Genomic DNA, 21,232 nt, shown 5'->3' with positions numbered 1-21,232 from the left:
ATAATGAAGTAAACAGTGGTCATTTTAAGTAACATTTAGAAACAAACTACTCAACTGAAACCACAAACATTACCCATGTATATAGAAGCAAAACAAAGTATACAAGATAAAAAAACATTGCGTATGTGATTTCTATGAATATCACATGCATGGCATGATGCTACAGCAGTGTCTCAGGGAGATAACACTATGGCTCACCTGTAAGCCTTGAATCCCCGCCAGATACTCAAGCTGTTTGGATGGTTGTACTGTAGAGCTGGAACATGTCATGTTGTTCCCTGCGAAACCAATAGCCTCTGCCGTAGGTGAGTTGCCGTTGGTCAAGAGCTCTCTGGCAATTGCAGCTGTGCGACTTTGGGCTACTGGTGTGCTAAAATATGAACTGGATGTCTGGCTCAACTCTTTGGTTGACAGAAAGTTGACAGCAGGAGTAGGGACAGTTTTACTGCGGCTGGCTTCCATTTCTTGATAGACATCTGGAGAAAGGTGAAGAATGCCTTTCGGAGCTGTTGAGATAAAAACACATTAAAATTCTTATTGTTATTTAAAATAATAAGGTAATAAAAGCTATTGTAATGCAAAAATATAGTAAATGTATTAAATACCAATATTTCTTGTTGCAAAAGTTTAAAATCAACAGAAACCAACTTTGTTGTTAAATATAATAATGACCAACTGTTGTGCGCGGCTTCGCTTAAGATGAAATCGCTTTTAACATTTTTTTTTTCAGTTTTTCTAGTTGTATTTCTTTGCATAGGGGCCTTGTCGCTGGAGTGGCCCACGTGACCAGCAGCGCTATACAGACTGGTGGCAGCAGCGCCTTCACCCACCACTCACACCAATGTCACTGTGTGCCCTGTGCACAGACTGCTATGTAGCCTATCCTATTCACCCACCACTCACACCAATGTCACTGTGTGCCCTGTGCACAGACTGCTATGTACCATACGTGACCAGCAGCACTATACAGACTGGTAGCAGCAGCGCCATCACCCACCACTCACACTAATGTCACTGTGTGCCCTGTGCACAGACTGCTATGTAACCTACATGACCAGCAGCGCTATACAGACACCAATCACACCAATGTCACTGTGTGCCCTGTGCACAGCCTGCTATGTAGTCTATCCTATTTAAGTGAATGTGGGCCCAAAGCATACTTGCCTTCTCTCCTGGAAGGCTCCCAAATTTTTAGGTAATCCCCCGCACCCCCGAAAGAGTAGGCATACATCCCGCCTACTTCCTAGTAAAGTGGGCAGGATGGGGAGATTTTACGAGACATTTGCGGATCCGTAGGGAGGGGTTGGGCTAAATGTCGCGATTCGCATCATTTAGCTCCGCCCCCTCCTCACGGACTTGCAAATTGCACGGTTTCCTGTAAAGGGGTAGGGGCCTACTGGCGGCTATAGTCTGGTCCCGCCCCCCTGAAGATGAGAGCAGTAGCTCCTCTCCGGCTTCTCCCGGAAAGGTGCCCTGCAAAGTCGGTAAGTATGGCCCAAAGCACCTCTCCTGCCCACGCTCATGGTGCCACACCTATCTCTTGTATTGAAGAGGTCAATAAAGTTTGTTTTTGGTATTGCTAAGCTTTAACTTGATGGATCACGATGAAACAAAGGTTATTAAAGGAGTTTACACTACAAAATGATGCAGTTTTCATGAAAATCGGTTCAGTAGTTTTGCGCCAACGTGGAACAGACGGACACAACGTTCTTATCATATTCGTATAGATTAAAGTCACAATATTTGTTTTTAGACTGCATATCAGTAAACTAGTGTTCTTATAAAAGGTTAGTGTTCACAAATACGGTTTAGTATTCTGTGTGTCCAAACTCTGTATTGGGAATGCACTACATAAATAAGTAATACATTCTTCCTGAGGCAGTGCTACCTTACTCACATTCACCAATTTTATTGGGAACTCTCAGAAAAGCAATTATTTTACATCTGTGGATAATGCTAAACAGTATGTCTTTAAGCCTCCACAAAGGGTACTTGGTTATTCATTTATCCTCAATGTATGTGTGTGCGTGTTCTTGCACCTCATGCTACTTGATGTATGAGCAAATCGTGTAATCCAAAATATCATTCCAGAAGATGCTGCTAAATGTATTCTACAATAATCCACTGTTTGCCAAAGCTGCTGAAGACTGGGTGCTTTGACCGATGAATTTAAAACGGCAACTGTAATAAATACTAAACAAGCCTGATTTAGCGGTGTCTTTGATATACTGACTGTTGAGCTATACACCATATGATATGTCGTTCTGATGAGGAACTAAACAATTTGTGCACAGCGTTCATTGAATCATCCCATTGGATGTGCTGTACGCCCAATGGGACGATTTCATGAATAGCGCGTGTGTAGATGCGGCATGTAAGGAGACATCACGCCATCGTACGGCGGATCATGCAGTGTGTACGGAGCCTGCAATGTGTTGTTATATCGCTTGCCTTATCGCACCATCATAAGGTTTGTACCCAGCTTTACTATACCTACCCATAAGTGGCCGGCGCAGTGTGGGACCTGCTTTCGCTCTGTGTATTCTATAGAACTGAGCAAAGGCAAGTACAGGCGAAGTACATATTTCAGTGGCATCTCCAATAGCTACTGAAGGGACGTTACTGGACTGTAATGGGGTAAATATAAACTATAGGCTGGTCCAAGTGTGCACTGATGATGATGATGATGACAACTATGAAAGTTAGTGCACAGCAGGAACGTGCAGTCAGAGCTCCCCATGTCATACTCCCTCTCATGCTCCAGAGTTTTGATGTAACACCTACCCTACCCACCCTAATTTTAACCATAATAAGAGGTGCCACCATGCTGAGACTTGTAGTGCCATGTAGGAAAAAGAAAATGCAGGTGCACACTCTAAGCACTAAGAATACTGAAAGTCAAAACAAGTATGATAAACGTTACAATTACATGGAGCAGAAATGAGCTTCTTAGCACATGTTTGGTCAAAAATGCTTGTCCACCTATCACATCACGTTTTACCCCTTCAGAAGGTCCCTGACATCCCTAATACATTATTCCAATTTATCAAGGACTTACCCCATTCTTAGATGATAAGGTTCCTACATTGCTGTCTACATATAAGAGCATATGGGAGAAGTGCTAGTACCAGGCAGAAGGCGTCGCTACCTTTAAGAGTAATTTATAGGTGGACTGCACACCCTAATATTAAACATAACAAGAGGTGCAACCATGCTTTGACTTGTAACACCATGCAGGAAAGAGAAAATGCTGGTGCACACTGTAACCACTAAGAATACGGATAGTCAAAACAAGTATGATAAACTACAATGCTAGGGACCCATCTGATGGGGTTCACCTTGACGTGGTGGATGGGCCAAACGTGCTAAGAACCTCCTTTATACACTATGTTAATTGTAGAGTTTATTATAATTGTTTTGATTATCAGTATTCTTAGTGCCTAGAGTGTGCACCTGGTTCTGCCTCATACCTTGGCAGGCAGGCAGGGCAGCATCCACAGCTCCACAGACTCCCAGCATAGCACTAGCAAGAGGAAGTAGTATCCAGCAGTGGCACAAGAAAGGCTATATGCCGCAATTACAGTGCCTCCGGAAATTTTTTGTTCGCAGTCTCATAGGGCAGTGAGCAGAAATGTGCGGTTACGGCACGAGTGCAAGCCGCGAAGGGGGCAAGTTAATTAAATTCCCCCCTATATTACTCATTCAGTGTTTGATGTGCCCCGTAACCATTGGTACCTTAGTGTGGCGAGCAAACGTTTGCACCAATGCCTATTAACTGATCAGTACAGAATGATTTTTAGCCATGGGAAGACTCAGAAGCAGCGGAACATAGAAACCACAGACAGATGATCAAAGCACCTTACACCAGTCACCTGCCCTACTGAATGTACGTATAATCATTGCACATAAAGAACAGAATGCATGTTCTGTGTATCTATGCAATTGTTCTGTGAACTGTAATGGAGGCTGGTTTAAATGGTCCAGCTCAGAAAACAAATGAGGAAAGTAACTGTAGGCTGTGATTCATGTCATTTCCTATGGAGCGGTGCCAGTGCCGAGCAGGCAAACCAAGGATGATAGAACTGAATGAACGGTTCTAGATCTGAACAACCATGATTGATTGTACACACTGTAAAGTGTTTTATAAAAGCAGTACCAGGCAGCAGATGTGTGTCTGTTTGATGTATTAATAACGAAAAACAAACTCTAGGCATTGGCCTGCAAGCACTTTCCGTGGTTTTGTGTGATCTGCCCAAGCATCAGAATGATGTCTAGGACATGGACTTGGATAGCATTCAGATAGATTAAACAAATAAAAAAAAAAACCTATATCCTGTGGACTGCATTGTTATGCAACATCACAAGTGTACGAATCGTGTAATTAAAAACATGCTTTGTTTACAAAGGGAAATTCCATTTTCATTAGTTGTTTTAAGTAATTCTTTACTTTGTTGTTGGCTACAAATAAAATGCCAAATATAGAGCCATTCTATTCAGAATGTAAGCATATGGAACCACAACACAGGCTATTGCAATAAGACACCATCCAATGCCCCGATAGCCCACACTTGCCAGCTCTCCACTTAAACTGGGTTGGCATGCCAAGTGCCCCACACACAGCTGCTAAGCGGCACAGAACGATGGATCTGAGGCATAACAAGAACACTGAGCAGAGTAAACGTGAACTTTGTTAAACATTGTAATGAGTGCTGCATCAATAGATAACTCATTGTGTTAGTTCACATATTTCAGCGTATCAACTCTGTATTCAAGTGTTGTAACACACAAAAAGTGGCACAACAATGTTACAAATAAAACCATTACAATTAGGCTCTTAGCAGTACACAGTACGCTGTAACCTGCAGCCCATCTGGTGCTATAATGAAGATCGAGAAGTATTAAATACGTACATGCACAGATGCACAGATGTACAAAAAAGTAATCAGCAATAGTGTTTGTGCAACAAACGCCTGCTTCATATAAGACTATCCCGTGGTGGATACTTACAATAGAGGCAATCATTTTGGGGCTAATTCACTTATAATGAGTTTGCTATCTGACAAATGACTGACTACTTATATACCTTGAACTTCAAGAATGCAAAAACTCAGTTAATAATCTGCAAACTGCTCGATATTTATCATTAGTATCTGCATTTTACTCTTTAACCAAAGGCAAATCAAATTCCTGTAGGCGTGTGTACTTTAAAATCATTCGTCTTTAGAAACAATCACTACTTCTACATATTATGAATTTTCAAGCATACAAACCTGTAGTCTAAAAAACAGATCTGTGTGTTCAGGACAAAAATTATCAATTTAACCTAGAATGTTCCATTCTCCATTTTGGCGGCTGGTGAGACTCAGACATGATCACTTAGGTCACTGAACGATTCCATCTATATTTGTGTCGCTAGTTCTTGCCATGACAAATCCAGGAGTGTGCCTGTGATGGGTTTGTTAGTATCAGGAACACAGGGTCATTCAATTGGTTTTAGCGGGTTCCGGACTATAGACAGACAGTAAAAAGGTCGACAATGTCTAGATAGACACCAGATGTTAGACAGTCACTAGGTCGACGGGGACAAAGGGTCGACATGGACAAAAGGTCAACATGGACTAAATGTCGACATACTAAAGGTCGACAGGTACAAATGGCCAACAAGGTCAAAATGTGGACACAAAAAAATGGGCAACAGAAAAATGGTCGTCACGTGTTTTATTTTAATTTTTAGGGTTGAAGTTAGGTTTAGGCACTTACCGGAGGGTTAGGCAACAGGAGGGAGGGTTAGGCACTAGAAGGGACAGTTAGGGTCAGACACCTACCCCAACGGTTAGGCACCAGGAGGAAGGGTTAGGGACCAAGGGAAGGGTTAGGGTGAAGATTAGGGCTAGAAAAATAAATAAATCATGTGTCGACCATTTTTGTGTCGGCCTTTTGACAGTCGACCTTTAGTGTATCTACAGTACATTTTTATCCCCGTCGACCTTTTGTCCCAGTCGACCTATTGACTTTCTAACATCTGGTGTCTATCTAGACCAGTGTTTCCCAACCTCGGTCCTCAAGACATACATGTACTAACAGTCCAGGTTTTAGTGATATCCATGGTGAAGCACAGATGGCTAAATCAAAATAACTGAGGTACTAATTAAGACACCTGTGCTCAAGTATGGCTATCCTTAAAACCTGGACTGTTAGTGTGCCTTGAGGACCGTGGTTGGGAACCCCTAATCTAGACACTGTCAACTTTTTACTGTCTCTGTTAATCCACACCCGGTTTTAACACTGTTGTACCTGCACAACAGGCATATGACCAGGGATAATATACAGCAATGGAGAGATCTGAATACCAGGAATGCACTTCGTAGTTCAAGTCTATGTTTAACAACTTTGTAAATGGTACTTAAGCTGGGTACACACTGACAAATACATTGGCCGAACAATTGACTGGCCAATATATCTGGTGCCAGTAGGCCAGTGTGTACGGGCGGTCAGTCGATCACCCGTACAAATGCAGCAGCAGTCGCGGGGAGGGGGTCGCGGCCCAGCCAGCGGGACCGACGGATGCCTGGAAGATGGCTGTCATTCAGTGTATATGAACGACCATCATCTACAGATATATCTGAAGATCACTCGATCTACAGATATATCTTTGCAGTGTGTACCCACCTTTACACCAGTTGAAGAGTAAATAGCACTTACACCAGTGGAATAGGAAAAGGTCTGGTGCTGTTCAGTGTTACATGTTTCAGATTACACCTTCTGGAGGCAATCTGGATACACTTGTAATGGTACACAGATGGCATTTTAAATAATAACCCTATCAAGTTCTTCTCCTCGTTTTCATCACTCTCCATCATCAACTACATTGCACAATCACAATGTACAAGATTGCTTTAGCCTGTGGAGCATTTAGACAGAGAGTACATCTCCAGCGCTAGTAGGGATCCATAGAATTGAGGAAAAGCCAAAGTCGTGTATCGCACGTCAGGATGTCAGAACGTAGGCGGAGATAGAGATAAATGATTACTCTTTATGATTAGAAAGATGTCCGTCCGGGGATAGGGGATCAAACAATTTAATTTCATTTGAAACTTTCAAAATAATGTCTAAAAAGCATCAATTCGATTTTAAGATTTGAAAATAAGTTTTCCAAAAACAATATTAATCGTTTTAAAAATGATACCAGAATGCCATTATAATTACATCGGCATTATTCAATGCAATTTAATCATTTGAAAACTTATACCAGATGGACATCTTTATATGTTTACAGCTTACTGAAATGGAGAGAGTAAAATGTTGTCTTCTGTCTACGTTCAGACCCTGATATATAGTATTTAAACCTGCATTACACCTTTGCAACTTTGGGGGAGAGATATCGAACTTTGTAAAAAGCAAAAATTAAGGTGTCCCCATAGCATCCAATCAGATTCTAGCTAGCATTTATCTAGTATATTCTATAAAATGATATCTACAATCGGATTAGTTTGCTATGAGGAACACCTACACTTTTGTTCAATAGAAAGTTTGATACATTTCCCAACCATATATATTTTACTTCAGAGGATCCCTGCCAGTGCCAGTGATATGTGTTCTGTTTGTATGTTCTTTAAAGCTCCTTGTTTTCTTTCCCTGTAGTTGAGGGTCACACTTAACTATTACACCTACTAATAAATTACCAGTTGGGCCAGCCGGAATACTATTTTTGCACATTGCACATGAGCCTGTGTAACGGCTTGGAAGACCTGTTGGCGTTTGTAAATCCATGACAGCTGAGAAGCAACTAAAACATACAAAATGATCCAATATAGAAACATACAAATAAAGATTTAAATTGACAAATAAGCAATTTACAAGAATGCTCTATGATCCACACATTTGAAGTTATAACTTGGATTATCTTAAAACCACTAAATTATGCATCGATAAGAACCTTCCAAGTAACAAATTGCTTCTTTTAAAAAAAATAAAAATCTGATTTTCCTCATTAATTTTTTTAAGAAACATCTTGACAAACATACACTGATCAGAGCAGATATTCAGCTGATAAAACATTGGGAAGCCTATCAAAGAGTGAAATGAAAAAAGGTTTCTCCCCCCTGCAGGCACAATACACATCATCACCCTGGGAGGAGGGGGGGCGCATTCAAAGGGTGTGAACACAATTTGGTGTTCATTATGCAATCATGCACCCTGCAATGCACATGAATACATGTAATCTCACAGACAAAAGGATTATCTGACAATCTTTTCTTTTTAAATGGCATATCAAAGGCAAAACAGATAACACGGCCATGAAATGAAGACTAATCTTTGACCACAGGGTTTAGTTAAGGCTTGCTATGCATTTTGCTGCCTGGCGGCCACCTACCCAGGGGGTGGAACATACCATATTTGTAAAACGCCAAAATGTCAGGCTTCGGCATTCTACTTGCTGTATAGAGAATAGACAAGAATATATTACAGATTATTGTGTACTGACAACTGCAAATTATCATGCTGCACAAAAACCATATTGGGTATATTCCTAATGTTTAAGCCCTTGCTCAGTGAAACAGATTGGTATTCTATAGCTGGGTTTATCTTTAAATACTATTAACAAACATAGATTTGTATTCTATAGCTGGGTTTATCTTTAAATACTATTAACAAACATAGATTGGTATTATATAGCTGGGTTTATCTTTAAAAACTATTAACAAGACCACATCAATAGTCTTGCCGAATATTAATGAAAACAGAAATTTGTATATGGACATCAAAAGATATAGAATACCTGAATAATAACACGCCATTAATCTGACATTCTACAAGACAGGAACATTTACATTAATAAAACTTGGTGCTTGAGTCCATCCATTCGATCTTTTTGGAACATAGGGCTTGATCCAGACCTGCTCGCAAGCGGGTCGATGTTGGCCCAGTACGCATGCGCACGAGGGAGCCGGCTCTGTTGTGCGCATGCGCGAGACCCGGGTCTCGCTACAAAGGGGGCGTGCTGTCGATGGTGAGTGACAGCACGCCCCCTTAGGTGGGCGTGCCGGGGGTGTGGCTGGCCAGACGGAGGCGTTGCCATGGGAACGCCTACCGTCTGGGGCTGGCCCCACTGACATCACAAGTGATGTCAGTGGGAGTGCTCTCAGCTCTGATAGAGCCGAAAGCACTCCAGGACTTGCAGCAGATGAGACCCTACCACAAGGGTCTCGTCGCAAAGCCCGATGGTCGCGATGGTCTTGACCATCGCGACCATCTTTTGGCCGCTCGCTATAGCTGTGGGTGGTCACTCACAGCTAAGCGAGCAGCCAGGAGGCCGCTCAAAAAAAAACAGAGGGACGGCCCTGATTCAGAGCGAGCGCTCTGTCAGAGCGTCCGGCTGTGAATCAGGGCCATAGTCCATAGTTTGATCACTAGAACTCTTGGCCCCGCTATTGTTCTTGAACCTGCCGTGACTTTGTTGCATGCCCCGACCCCCGGGTTACTTAAACCTCAGGACAAATTTACTACCCATATTTGCAATGCTGCTAAATCCCTTATTGCTAAACATTGGAAATGCCATCTTCCACCCTCAAGAGCAGCTTTGGTGGCAAAAATCAACTTTATAGCTTCTATGGAATATATTATCAGTCTACAAAACTGTTGCCAAGTTTCACGATACTTAGGGGGTCATTCAGACCCGCTTGCGAGCGCAGGACGCTCGCAAGCGGGTCGATGTTCCCCCACTGCGCATGCGCACGATGGAGGGAGCTCCGTCGTGCGCATGCACGAGACCCGGCGAGCGACGGGCTCTCCATCGCTCCGGGTCTCGCACCAATCAACATCGAAAGCACGCCCCCTTTGGGTGATGTCAGTGGGGGTGATTTTGGCTCTGATAGAGCCAAAATCACTCCAGGGCTTGCGGAAGCGAGACCCTACCGCAGGGTCTCCGTCGCAAGCCCGATGGTCAAAACCATCGCGACCATCATCATGGACGCTCGCATATGCTGTGGGTGGTCACCCACAGCTATGCGAGCGGCCAGGAGGCCGCTCCATTTTCATGGAGGAGGGCACTGATTCAGAGCGAGCGCTCTGGTCAGAGCGTTCGGCTCTGAATCAGGCCCTTAGTCCCCCCGGTTTCTCACGCAATCCCTAGCTACACCTAGACTCTGATATCTTTATCTATATCTTTATCTACACCATACCTTTTTTTTAACACCCTCTCCCCATTTTTTTTTATTTTCTACTTTATATATTATCATTTTTTTATTTTTTAATATAAGTATAAAAAAAAAGGAGGGATGACCTCATAGACATCTACTCTCCATACTATTTCAGGTGGTCTATTTTGTATTGTTTTCTATATGTTAATTTATGTACTTTTTGTATATATTGACACATGTATGGTCTGACTACCCATTACTATGTTCGGCTATTATTTTGCTGTATCTTATTGGATAGTCACCCTCAATAAAAACTTATTGTTTTCTGAATGTACTGCTTGAGGTTATTAATATTAATTTTAAAGTGCAAACAATATATGTAATCTTGTGCAAATTCTATAAGATAACCAGACATTACGAATGGGAGGAAACGGATACGAGAGGGAGCATGGTTTGCTAGTGTCTACAATATAAAGGTACAAGTAACCGTCAAAATAAAAAGAGATGGACAGCACTGATTGACATGCAAAACATTAGTCATTTCTTGATGTCCAGGAGCAATCGTACGGTACAAAATGGAAAATATTTACTAACGATCTAAAACCAAAAAATAATAGAATTTGACTGTTTCTTAGTGTACTAAAAGGAGAATCCAGCTTGGCTGTAAACGCCGTTTTGTGGACACAGTAACACTTTCACTATGCTGAGGCTATTTAAAGTGGAGATACAAGTGTTTTATAATAGGATTAAAAGACAAACCCAGTAGGACTATGCTTTAATCACAGCTTTGCATAAGCAAATAGGACACATCCAGCTACCACAGCTTTTACATATACCCGCTGTGAGCTAATGGAGATGTGACACAACTGTACCTCTCACATAGTACAATAATAAATGTTACATGCTACAGACACACAGACACAGAGCCCATACTCTGGCTAAAGACCGAAGAGGATAAATCTGTCACTATACAGATCGCATTGGTAACAGTGTAGTCAGCCAGATGCATCTTCCTGCCAGCCAGGCTGAGATCTGAAGGATCCCAATGAGGCACTGATGAGTGCTAGCAGCCTTTATGGACCCACATAAGCTATAATTTGGGGACAAATAGCAATAAAACGAAGGGGCCCATACATCTGCAGCTGATTGTCACAATGCCCTGTTCTGCTGATGTCGGGCATCAAGGATACTCAACATATTGAATAATCTCAATTCCCCCATCCCGACTGTAGAAATGCAATAGACCAATGTATCGATTAACGAAAGTTGTGTGTTTAAAAAAATATGAATGCCTGGATCGGCACGCTGCAGTCAGGATCACTTCTGCGGCGCTACTGGTGCATCCTTTAGATGCTCCAAACAGGCACCCTGCAGTGTGTGAAGCTGATCGTAGCATCTTCAGGACACTCCAATCAGTGTCGCACTTACCGGTGCTGCTGGCTCCACACAGTGTAATGACATTGGCTGCAAGGGGGTAGGGCAACACGGGACGCATTTATTCCCTGTTATGGCTCTGGTGAGAAAGGTCAGAGGAGACTGGCTCATGCTGACAGGAAGGGTACAGTAACTCAAACAGGGGAACGCTGCGTTACAACAGTGATGACCACACCGGGTTCTACTCGTGTCAGCTAAAAACTGTAAACAGATGCTACAGTGAGGATGCGGTTAAGATACAGCTGCCCGGAATTCCGCCCGCCATCCCGATTGCTGGAAGCTCGTCCAGGGACTAAAGATAGGCGTCTAAATCCTGACGCCTATCTTTAGTCCCACGCCAAAATCCTGACGCAATGACATCCCGAAGGAAAGTAAGCTGGGGCTTTCTAGCTGTTAGATGTGGGGGAGGGTTAGGTTTAGGCCCGGGGGGGACTTAGGGTTAGGCATCCCCGGGGAAGGGGGGTTAGGCTAGGGTAAGGGGGGTTAGGTTTAGGGACCACTGGGGGGAGTTTATGGTTAGACACCCCCCCGGGAGGGTTAGGTTTGGAGTGCGGATTAGGGTTTAGGAATAGGCACCACTGGGGGGAGGTTAGGGTTAGGCACCACTAAGGGAGGGTTAGGGTCATGTGGTGGGAGAGGGAAGGGTTAGGGTACTTACCAGCCCTAGTCAGGATCTTCACTGTTCTGGCTTCCGGCATCTGCATTTGGTCCGCCAGGAATAGATCAGGCGGCATTATATATCGGTTCCCTACAGTGCACACTAAATACTTATATAAAATATATACAACCTTTTACACGGACAATTCTGAACTCCGAAAAATGTAACGTTTGCATTTTGACTGAGGGCTTGTACACACTGGCATTGAACAATGGCCCTCATTCAGAGCCGCTCGTTAGCGGCAGTACGCTCGTTCCGAGCGATGTTTGCACATCTGCGCATGCGTACGGTTTTTAGTACGCATGCGCGAACCAGTCAGTGCGGCCGAAAATCGTTGGTACGCAATATAGCGAGGGCCTGCTATTTTGAGTGACAGAATGAGGCGTATGTGGGTGGTAACAGGGGAAGGTGCTTGAAAAGAATAGCGAGCAGTTCATACGCTGGTCGATGTACTCGATTAATCTAATAAATAGCGGACATGACGTAGGATGCGAGCGGCCAGGGGGCGTTTTTAACAAATAAACGAGCGTATGTTTTGCTCGCTCGTTCAGACTTAGAGGTGTGAACAGACTGCAATGTGCGTACGGATCATTTGAATAGCCACCCCTTGTTTTTAAACGAGCGACCACAAATAGCGAACGGCTCTGAATCAGGCCCAATGGCTGTTAATAGCATGGACTTAACCTTGTAATTTTTCACTTCTAACCTAGAATTGCAGGAGTGTTCTCAAAGCCTCCCTGCATCATAGTGCACCACTATGTATTTAAGAAGCACTTCCATTATATTACACCGAACACTACTGCCTGGAAACACAGCGGGCCACATAAAGCGAAGCAAACGCTTGTCAGCTAGTGTGTTTGTATACAGCTCTTGGGGTTAAACAGTCCCAGCACAGTCCCAGCTCCACTTGACTTGGAGCTGTACTGATGGACTTAGTAACGCAGAGTACACACTGGCCGACATATCGGGCGCTCAATCGGACTCTCTTTACACCTGAAATAGACAAAGGTCTGGCATGTAAAACGAACATTAAGTTAAGCCTGCGATAGTGCATATTGTAGCTAATCAGAATATGCTGTATACGCATTTTGATATGGTGGACCTTCAGAAATATATGGCAGGAATACAGTCAGTAACTTTTTAATCATAGCTGTTATCAAATGAATGAAAGGCAAGATAATCTAGAGTTAGACATGCTCTTTTTTTCTATCCAAAATCTCCTAACAGTAAATAGTCAGTGTATGCTATAATGTAAAGTTTATTTTGATTTAAAATGTACAGGTCAACATCTCAACTAAAATAGATCAATAATTACAGTAGCTATCGTTTTCCAGGATGACAATATATGCAAACAATTATATTTTAGGCTTTAATGATTTGCATTAGATTAGTAGTAGTAGCAATTTAAACAGACACAATTGTTCATCGCATCATGTAACATTTTCTTACATTCCAACATAATGAAGCAGAATAAGAACATTGAAGCCATCTGGCGTACACAGAGGCCAATGTCAAATTAGGTAATGAGAACTTGGGGGCCTGACATCATACGGTCATTATAAGCTAATAACACAATAGTGGGTAGACAGTAAGCTCAGCCATAACATGACAAAGATGGTAGCTCAGTACAAAAAGGTGGAAAATTGAAATACATTACCATTCTAAAAGAAAATGTTACTTAAAAGTGATATACCCTTTCGGCTCTTGGCTCCAGACCATTTTCTTCCAGAAATCTTAAGAATATATTCTTTTCTCAGCAATCATTTTTCACTTCTACCCACAATTTTATCCTAAATAAACTAATCTGCGATTAAGTGATCCCCCCCTCCCCATCTTTATGGCTACCGGCCTACTCTCTTAGTACTTTGATGGGGAACCCCCGACAACGACAAGATGTCAATCATTGGATTGTACAGTAGTAAAGAGCCCTAAGCACGGGAGGCTGCACTGGCAGGAGGCGGCTTACTGGAGCGACACTCGTCCATTCAGGTGCTGCTCTCAGAAATCGTCTGAAATGGAACCAACTACTGGACTACTTAAGACAGTCCTTGTCCACCTATGAGCAATGCTTTATCTATACTCACTTTAGGTAAACCCTGACAGATCACTAAAAGTGCACTAGAGTATAGACAAATAATTACTCACAGCGGTCAATAGATATTTTTATTTGGGGTGTCCTTAAGACCAATGTATTACGGGCAGATGTACAACCCCTGTGAGTGCATAGCATTAGCTATTACAAGAAAGCTTTCGACTGTGAGTCCAAATTGCAAAAGCAACAGACACATGTCATCTGTGATTTTATTAGAAACTTTATCTCACGCTTTTGTAGTTAGTGATTACTTGTGGAATTAACAGCAAGGTCAGTCCACCTTACAAACAAAACAATACCTTATTCTTTCTATAAATACAATGCAAGTTATTGCATTACTTAAAGCTGTAAATCACTTATTCTACTGTAAGTTGATGTGGTTTAGCCGGAATCCTGACGTAAATGGCTTCTGTAATTTTTAACATTTCTCCAAACTCTACATTATTTTCTTTAGAACAGAAATGGGGCTTAACTTTTTATTTTCACACGAGTAATTTGTTTCATTGAGGTCAATTGTACAGACAGTTTTTAGCACTCTCAGTACATTGGTAAAGACACTTACCGCAGCAGAGGAGTCATCTCTGCCTCTTGCATCAAATATATTCTAAGGAATATTGTATCCCCCTCAACCCATTGATCCCCATATAACCCTCCTTCCCATACGTTTATGCTCCCAAGACAATTAAAGGTAGTAAAAACAAGACACTTACTGCTTGTCTGATCAGCAGCTCCAGCGCCTTGCTCTCCCCAGGTCTGAACGTCACCTTGCTGCAAAAAAACCCAACACACATCTCTCAGCTCTTTTTCCCATTACATTACTAACAAAGCATATTTTATTGTGACAATATAAAAGTGATGACACAAAGTGTAATTAAAGATACTTTACCTCACATAAGGGGAGAGATGTATCAAACATTCGAAAAAGAGATAAAATTGAGAAGCTGCGTTTAGCAACCAAGCAGCTTCTAAAGCTGGATACACACTGACAGATATATTGGCCGATCAACTAATTGGCCAATATATCTGCTGCCAGTCGGCCAGTGTGTACCCGTGATATGTCTGTGAACGACGTCGTTAACAGACATATCGTATTGGCTGTACTGCACAGCTGATGGACAGATATGTCTGCAGCCAAATCTGTCCATCGGCAAGTGTGTACGGGCGGTCTGCAGACCACTCATACATATGCAGCGGCAGCCGCGGGGAGGGGGGCGGACATGCCCTGCCCCCTGACCAGTGGGACCAGCCCCCTCCTACACACTAAACACAGATGATAGTTGTTCAGTGTGTACGAACAACCATCATCTGCAGATATATCCGTTTAGTATGTACCCAGCATAACTTATTTATGTAGCATAGTTCAGTTATGCTGGGTACATGCTTGTCGATATAGCATTCGATTGACGAATGATATACCATGATTGCATGGGTGGGTGTGTACAACCGGTATGTCTGTGAACGACTTCGTTCACAGACATAATCAGGTCCGACCTACAGTACAGCCGTTATATCTGAAAGATCTATCACTGCATCTGCATGTGTGTACAGGTGACCAGCCGACCACCCGTACACTGGCTGCAGGAACCGCTGACACTGACATCACAACTCAGCGGGCAAAATTAAATACCTGTCCAGTTGTGATGTCAGCAAAGACACATTGAGCGGCCAATTAACAAGTGTGTATAAGCTTACTATAGCTGCTCTGTTGTCGGATCGGTCTGCTGACCGATCCGTCGTCAAAGTGTGTACCCAGCATAAGAAGCTGACTGTCTGCTATGGGCAGCTTCTCCAATTTATCAATTTTGATACATCTGCCTCAAAGTGTATTGTTTAAAGGTGTCTATTGCAGCTTGAGGCAAAGCCTGTCCAGAAATATTGCATGGTACTTATGATTTTATTGGCCACTACCAAGCCTCCTCTGTCATATCTCCACTTGTGTAGGAACCCACACACCCAACATACTGCACAGTGAGAGGTTTATCAGGCATGTATATACAGTATAACCGCATAAAACACTAATAAAAAAAATTAGAAAAAAAACCCAACAAAACTCATTCTACCCAGAAGCCTCCAGTTTCAGATCAGTGAGTGATTGCGCAAAACTGGGACTGTCAGTCAGAATGACAATACAGGAGCAGCAGCACACAGCACCTGACAATGCATAAATTCTAAGGGGCATGGAAGAATTAAAAAATGGTTGGAACATTTTAAATAGAACTGGAAAGTTGTGAAAATGCATTATAGTATACAGTATGCTTTATTACCTTTCTGTTACTTTCTGCAATAGGGGTAGAAGCTTTATAACCGAGCTGCAACAACATGGCTTCCGCAGCATTTCTCTTTGCGGTCTTCTTGTTGGGCCCTGTTCCTGTGGCTGTTTCTTCCCCAATTTTGACCTATTCAAATAATAATTATAATAATATTTACAACTGCGCAGTCAAAAAATTTGTAAACTTTCTGGCAGCTATCTGTTGAGAAAATACCTCCATTTGTACAGAAGCTTATGTAATAGTGAGAAGCCTATGTAATAGCGCCCTGTTTTACCTTGGTCAATTCAAATAACTCCAACTCTACAAAAACAAGTTGTGTGTATGAGGGAATAGTATTTTTCCATTTGCCTTTAATTGCTGTTAATTTTGAAGGAAACAAAAAAGGGACATGAACGGGACAATTATTTTTATTGTCTTGTTTCCATAATGGAAGTCTGGCATATTCCTTCCCGTCATTACATGGAATAACTGAATTTTAAAACCAAATACAGCAATTGTGTTATCAATGAAGAAAACTCCATGCCCAAATGTGAAACAAGAATCATGAAGCATTGAGATAATGGACTGAATGTGAGGAGTAATAAGATTTTCCCCACAGAGTAAGATCGCGTGATAGATACGTTTGTTTGGGGAGAATTACATTGTAAGTTAGAGGTACGATGTGCCATTCAAGAATATACATTGAGCCCGCCAGCATCACTAGTTTTCCCTCGCACCCCATAGAGGTGAGAAAGAAAACTTGCAAAGTCAGCACTACTGTAACAGGATAATATGTGTGCAGCCCGAGCATTGCCACAAAGCCCTGCGGCACATCACATAGCACTGAATTCCCACCTTTATCGGTCTCAAGACCCACTACTTCATCAAAGCCTTCCAGCTCCCATCCTAACTTGTTGCTACATGCTCCTTCCTCCCCGTTTACCCCATCTGTGTGTCTACCCCTCCCCTTTAGAATGTAAGCTGTTACGAGCAGGGCCCTATACCCTCTTGTGCTTCTCCCTACTTTACTTTCACCTACTTCTTACCCCCCACCAGGGCACCTAACACTTGGTTGCTTACGCTCTGTTGCATATCTAGGTGTAATGGTCACTAAATGTAGCAATGTATATTATTCATGTCCTTGTCCTATTTTGTACTGTAAGTCAGTTGTCAAATTATTTGCTTATGTACTTTGTAAGGAGCTGCTGAACACTTGTGGCGCCATATAAATAAAGGATAATAATTGTAGCATCACACTACCACCAGGGCCCATGCTTTATAAATTACATTAAATTATACTGAATAAACTTTATGTTGCTTATATACAAAATCATTTTACATTTATTCTGATTCTTGTTAAAGGTTTCTAAACATTTCCAATTTATCATTAGGTTATAGATTAGCTACCATACTTATCAAAGTGTGAAAACACACAGAGTCAATAAGGACGTACTCTGTAGATGCAGGGCTCCACAATCTGCACATAAACAAAGAAAAACACCAGGCTGTGGGCGTGGGTCCATCACAGGTTGCTCCAACAGTGACCGTACATGGGGCCTGATGCAACCACAAACACAGCTTTAACTGAGCCCTGGATGAGACCTGAAATCTCCTAAGACAGCTGAATCAACCATCCTGCTTCTCAGTAGCATAACGTGAGTTTTAGCCGAGTCCACAGAAAAAGTTATCCTGCGCACAAATCTGCAAAGACAATTTGACTAGGAGTATCTGTAGTTGCATCCTCCGAGTAGCTAGCTTCCCTGTTAGCACAATAATAAACTGCTTCGAGCCATTAATGGTGGAGACCGGAAATAAAACACCCGCGGTTAAAATTACCTAAAAAGCCATAGGAAGTTATTTATTGTGTGATCAATTACTAGAGATGTTCCCGTTTCATCTCCTTTCCTGTGCACCTCAGTCTAAATGCTGTGTGGATATAGAATGTATATTGAACCTTCAGTGGGGTTGGACCATAACTGTATATATGGTTAGATGAAGTTGAAAATGCATCTTAAACGACAGCTGAACATCAGGCGTCTTTTCATGCATATACAGTATGTGCTATGATTTTCAGCTAATTAGGTCAGGCACAGATTTACTGGCAGTATGTATGGGCACGTTTATACCCTTTCCTTGCATGTATTTCTCAAACAAATTATATTGAAATTTTACTGACAGCTTTAAATGAATACTTGATTTACAATGTATTTATATATGAGTTAAACCATTGAGAACTACAATGCGGGTTCTTCCAGAAGGAGTCAGGATGTGGAGGTTGTGCTAATGGAAGACTCTCAAACAATGGCCCCTCCGAGTTGACTCTGGCCACTTTGAAGGACTGTCTATGAGTCTTGTTGATGGTGTAGGCAAAACACAGCTTAATAGGGAACTGCAGGTGCTTGAACTTAAAGGGGTAATGGCTGGGCATGAGTAGTGTGTGTGGTGTGAAGAAATACATATTACCATTATTTTCTACAAATAAATATGTGTCCTCACTCATTTTGCTGCTGTCATGTCAAACAGTCCCTCATGGTGAGACTGATCGCGTGAGCCTCTGCTAGCGCCGGGCGTCTGTGCCGAAAATGTGTCTAAGTCGCAATGTGCTGTGAATAAGAAGTACCAGGAGACTGTACTGATTAATTTGATATGTGACACTTGTATATCTGTGTGCCACTGAGTCTTTTAATCAGCAAGCAAATTGCTACGATGCAGCGGCCACAGATTCTTTCCACGCCAAGTGACATTTACATTCTCAGTTGCACACAGACATACATACAGATGTGTCCATGGTCATCTTTACCGCTCGTCACTGACAGACGCTGGCGCTAATTGAATCGCCCCCAAAAACCGTAACCTAAAACAGAGCTTTACGCTGCATGTTTACACTGATTTTTGTAAATGCAACATTAGGAAGTGCGAGCAGAAACCCGTGAAGGTGGCTCTACCATATTTGTTGGTTAGAGCCCACCCAAAATCTTACAAGGTTGGAGTCTCGCAAGCTAAGCGAATTCCGCCCTTAGGCTCCAATCAAAAGATATTGAATGTTTCCTGCTAAAAGCTACCAGTGTGCCAAATGTATTAGCTCTTCCCTAATTGGAGAGAAAGGTTACTTCCACTGTACAATTGTAAGGGAGATGTTCTTGCTCTCGGTATAGACAACACAGTGCTATGAACACTGATCATTCACTTTTGGACAATCTATTTTTATTCAATTCCGCTCCACCCACAATTATGTCCTGAACTTTTTATGCTATTTGTCCTAACGTAAAGTCAGCACATAAAGACTAGCTTCCACAGAGGTCTACTGAAGTGCTATAGATGGACTAAGGGTCTCATTCAGACCCGCTCGCAAGCGGGTCGATGTTTGGCTGTGCGCCCGTGCAACGGCCGCACTGCGCGTGCACAAGCCCCGGAGCGAGAGAGAAATTCTCTCGCTCCGGGGCTCACTACAAAAGGGGCGGCCGTCGATGTTGATCAACAGCTGGCCCCGTTTTGTAGGTGTGGCGGGGGGGTGGTTTCACAAATGCAGGCGTTCCCAAGCGAAGGCTTGCTGTTTGTGGGCGGCCCCACTGACATCACCAGTGATGTCAGTGGGAGAGCTTCCGGCTCTGTTAGAGCCGAAAGCTCTCTTGGGCTTGCGGCAGACGAGACCCTACCACAACGGTCTCGTCGCAAGCCCTGATGGTCGTGATGGTCTTGACCATCGCGACCATCATCCTGGCCGCTTGTTAAGGCTGTGGGTGGTAACCCACAACCTAGTGAGCAGCCAGGAGGCCGGAGCATTTTTTAGATGCGGCCGCCCGCATTTTGCGAGCGGCTCTGAATGAGGTCCTAAGTTCTCCTGCACTGGCTTTCTAAAGTAGGCAACAGATGGAGACTTAGGAATAGGAGGATAGGGAATAGGATAAAATAACTGACTAACAAATTCATTAAGTGTTACATCCCAATATAAGATTTATGGTAACACAGTAATTGAAATACACGTTAATCTGTGATGCAACAAAAATACAGACGGCGGAGATTCCGGCGGTCAGAATGCTGGCCCCGGAATCCCGACAACTGTTAGAATCCCAGCGCCTGAATCCTGACTGCCGGAATCCCGAAGGTAAGTAGCAGCGTTAGGGTTAGGCACTAGAGGGAGGGTAAGGTTTAGGGTGCAGTGAGGGAGAGGTTAGGTTTAGGCATTAGGGGGAGGTTAGAGTTAGGTACCAGGGGGGAAGTTAGGGTTAGGCACTGGGGAGAGAGGGTTAGGATATCAACCTACAAAGTGTCTGTACTCTAACCCTGCCGGGTTGCTTGCGTCGTGATTCTGATTGCCGGCATCCCGTACCCATCCCGTTAATGTAAACATTATCAAAATCAATAGACCTTGTGGGTTTACCGTTATATACATTAAATTGGAGAATCCTTCTAATTTGTTGGAGCATGGATGCTGGTCTCCTTTTGAGACTCATTTTTGTAGAATTTAAAGTGTGTCAATTACCCGTACTAATAATCCCTTCTCTTGGACAAGACAGTGTTCGGTAGATAAAAGTGTTGCATTCCATTGGTCTCTTGTTGGTTATTTTAGTAGAACTGTGCAACAATGGAAATACTGTAGTTTTCCAATACTATACATAATTAGCATTTGTTACTTTTTGACTCCCTGTCTTTCTTTTTG

At 42.7% G+C, this 21,232-nt stretch overlaps 1 protein-coding gene across 5 annotated transcripts in view; it reads right to left on the bottom strand.

Moving 5' to 3' along the window:
- Positions 1-21,232, bottom strand: part of STAU2 (staufen double-stranded RNA binding protein 2) — a 316,613-nt gene that overhangs the window by 140,777 nt on the left and 154,604 nt on the right. For all 5 annotated transcript variants that reach the window (XM_088471437.1, XM_088471440.1, XM_088471439.1 and 2 more), the window contains 3 exons: positions 16,588-16,719; positions 15,034-15,091; positions 199-506 (listed from right to left, as the gene is read on the bottom strand). In XM_088471437.1, coding sequence (XP_088327563.1) covers positions 199-506; positions 15,034-15,091; positions 16,588-16,719 — 498 coding nt within the window. The remainder of the gene's footprint in view (positions 1-198; positions 507-15,033; positions 15,092-16,587; positions 16,720-21,232) is intronic.

The sequence above is a fragment of the Taudactylus pleione genome, unplaced genomic scaffold (assembly GCF_031769625.1).
Source record: "Taudactylus pleione unplaced genomic scaffold, aTauple2 ptg000114l, whole genome shotgun sequence".
Lineage (NCBI taxonomy): Eukaryota > Metazoa > Chordata > Amphibia > Anura > Myobatrachidae > Taudactylus > Taudactylus pleione.
Note: the sequence above shows the minus strand (reverse complement) of the source record. Positions and strands in the feature narration are given on the sequence as shown.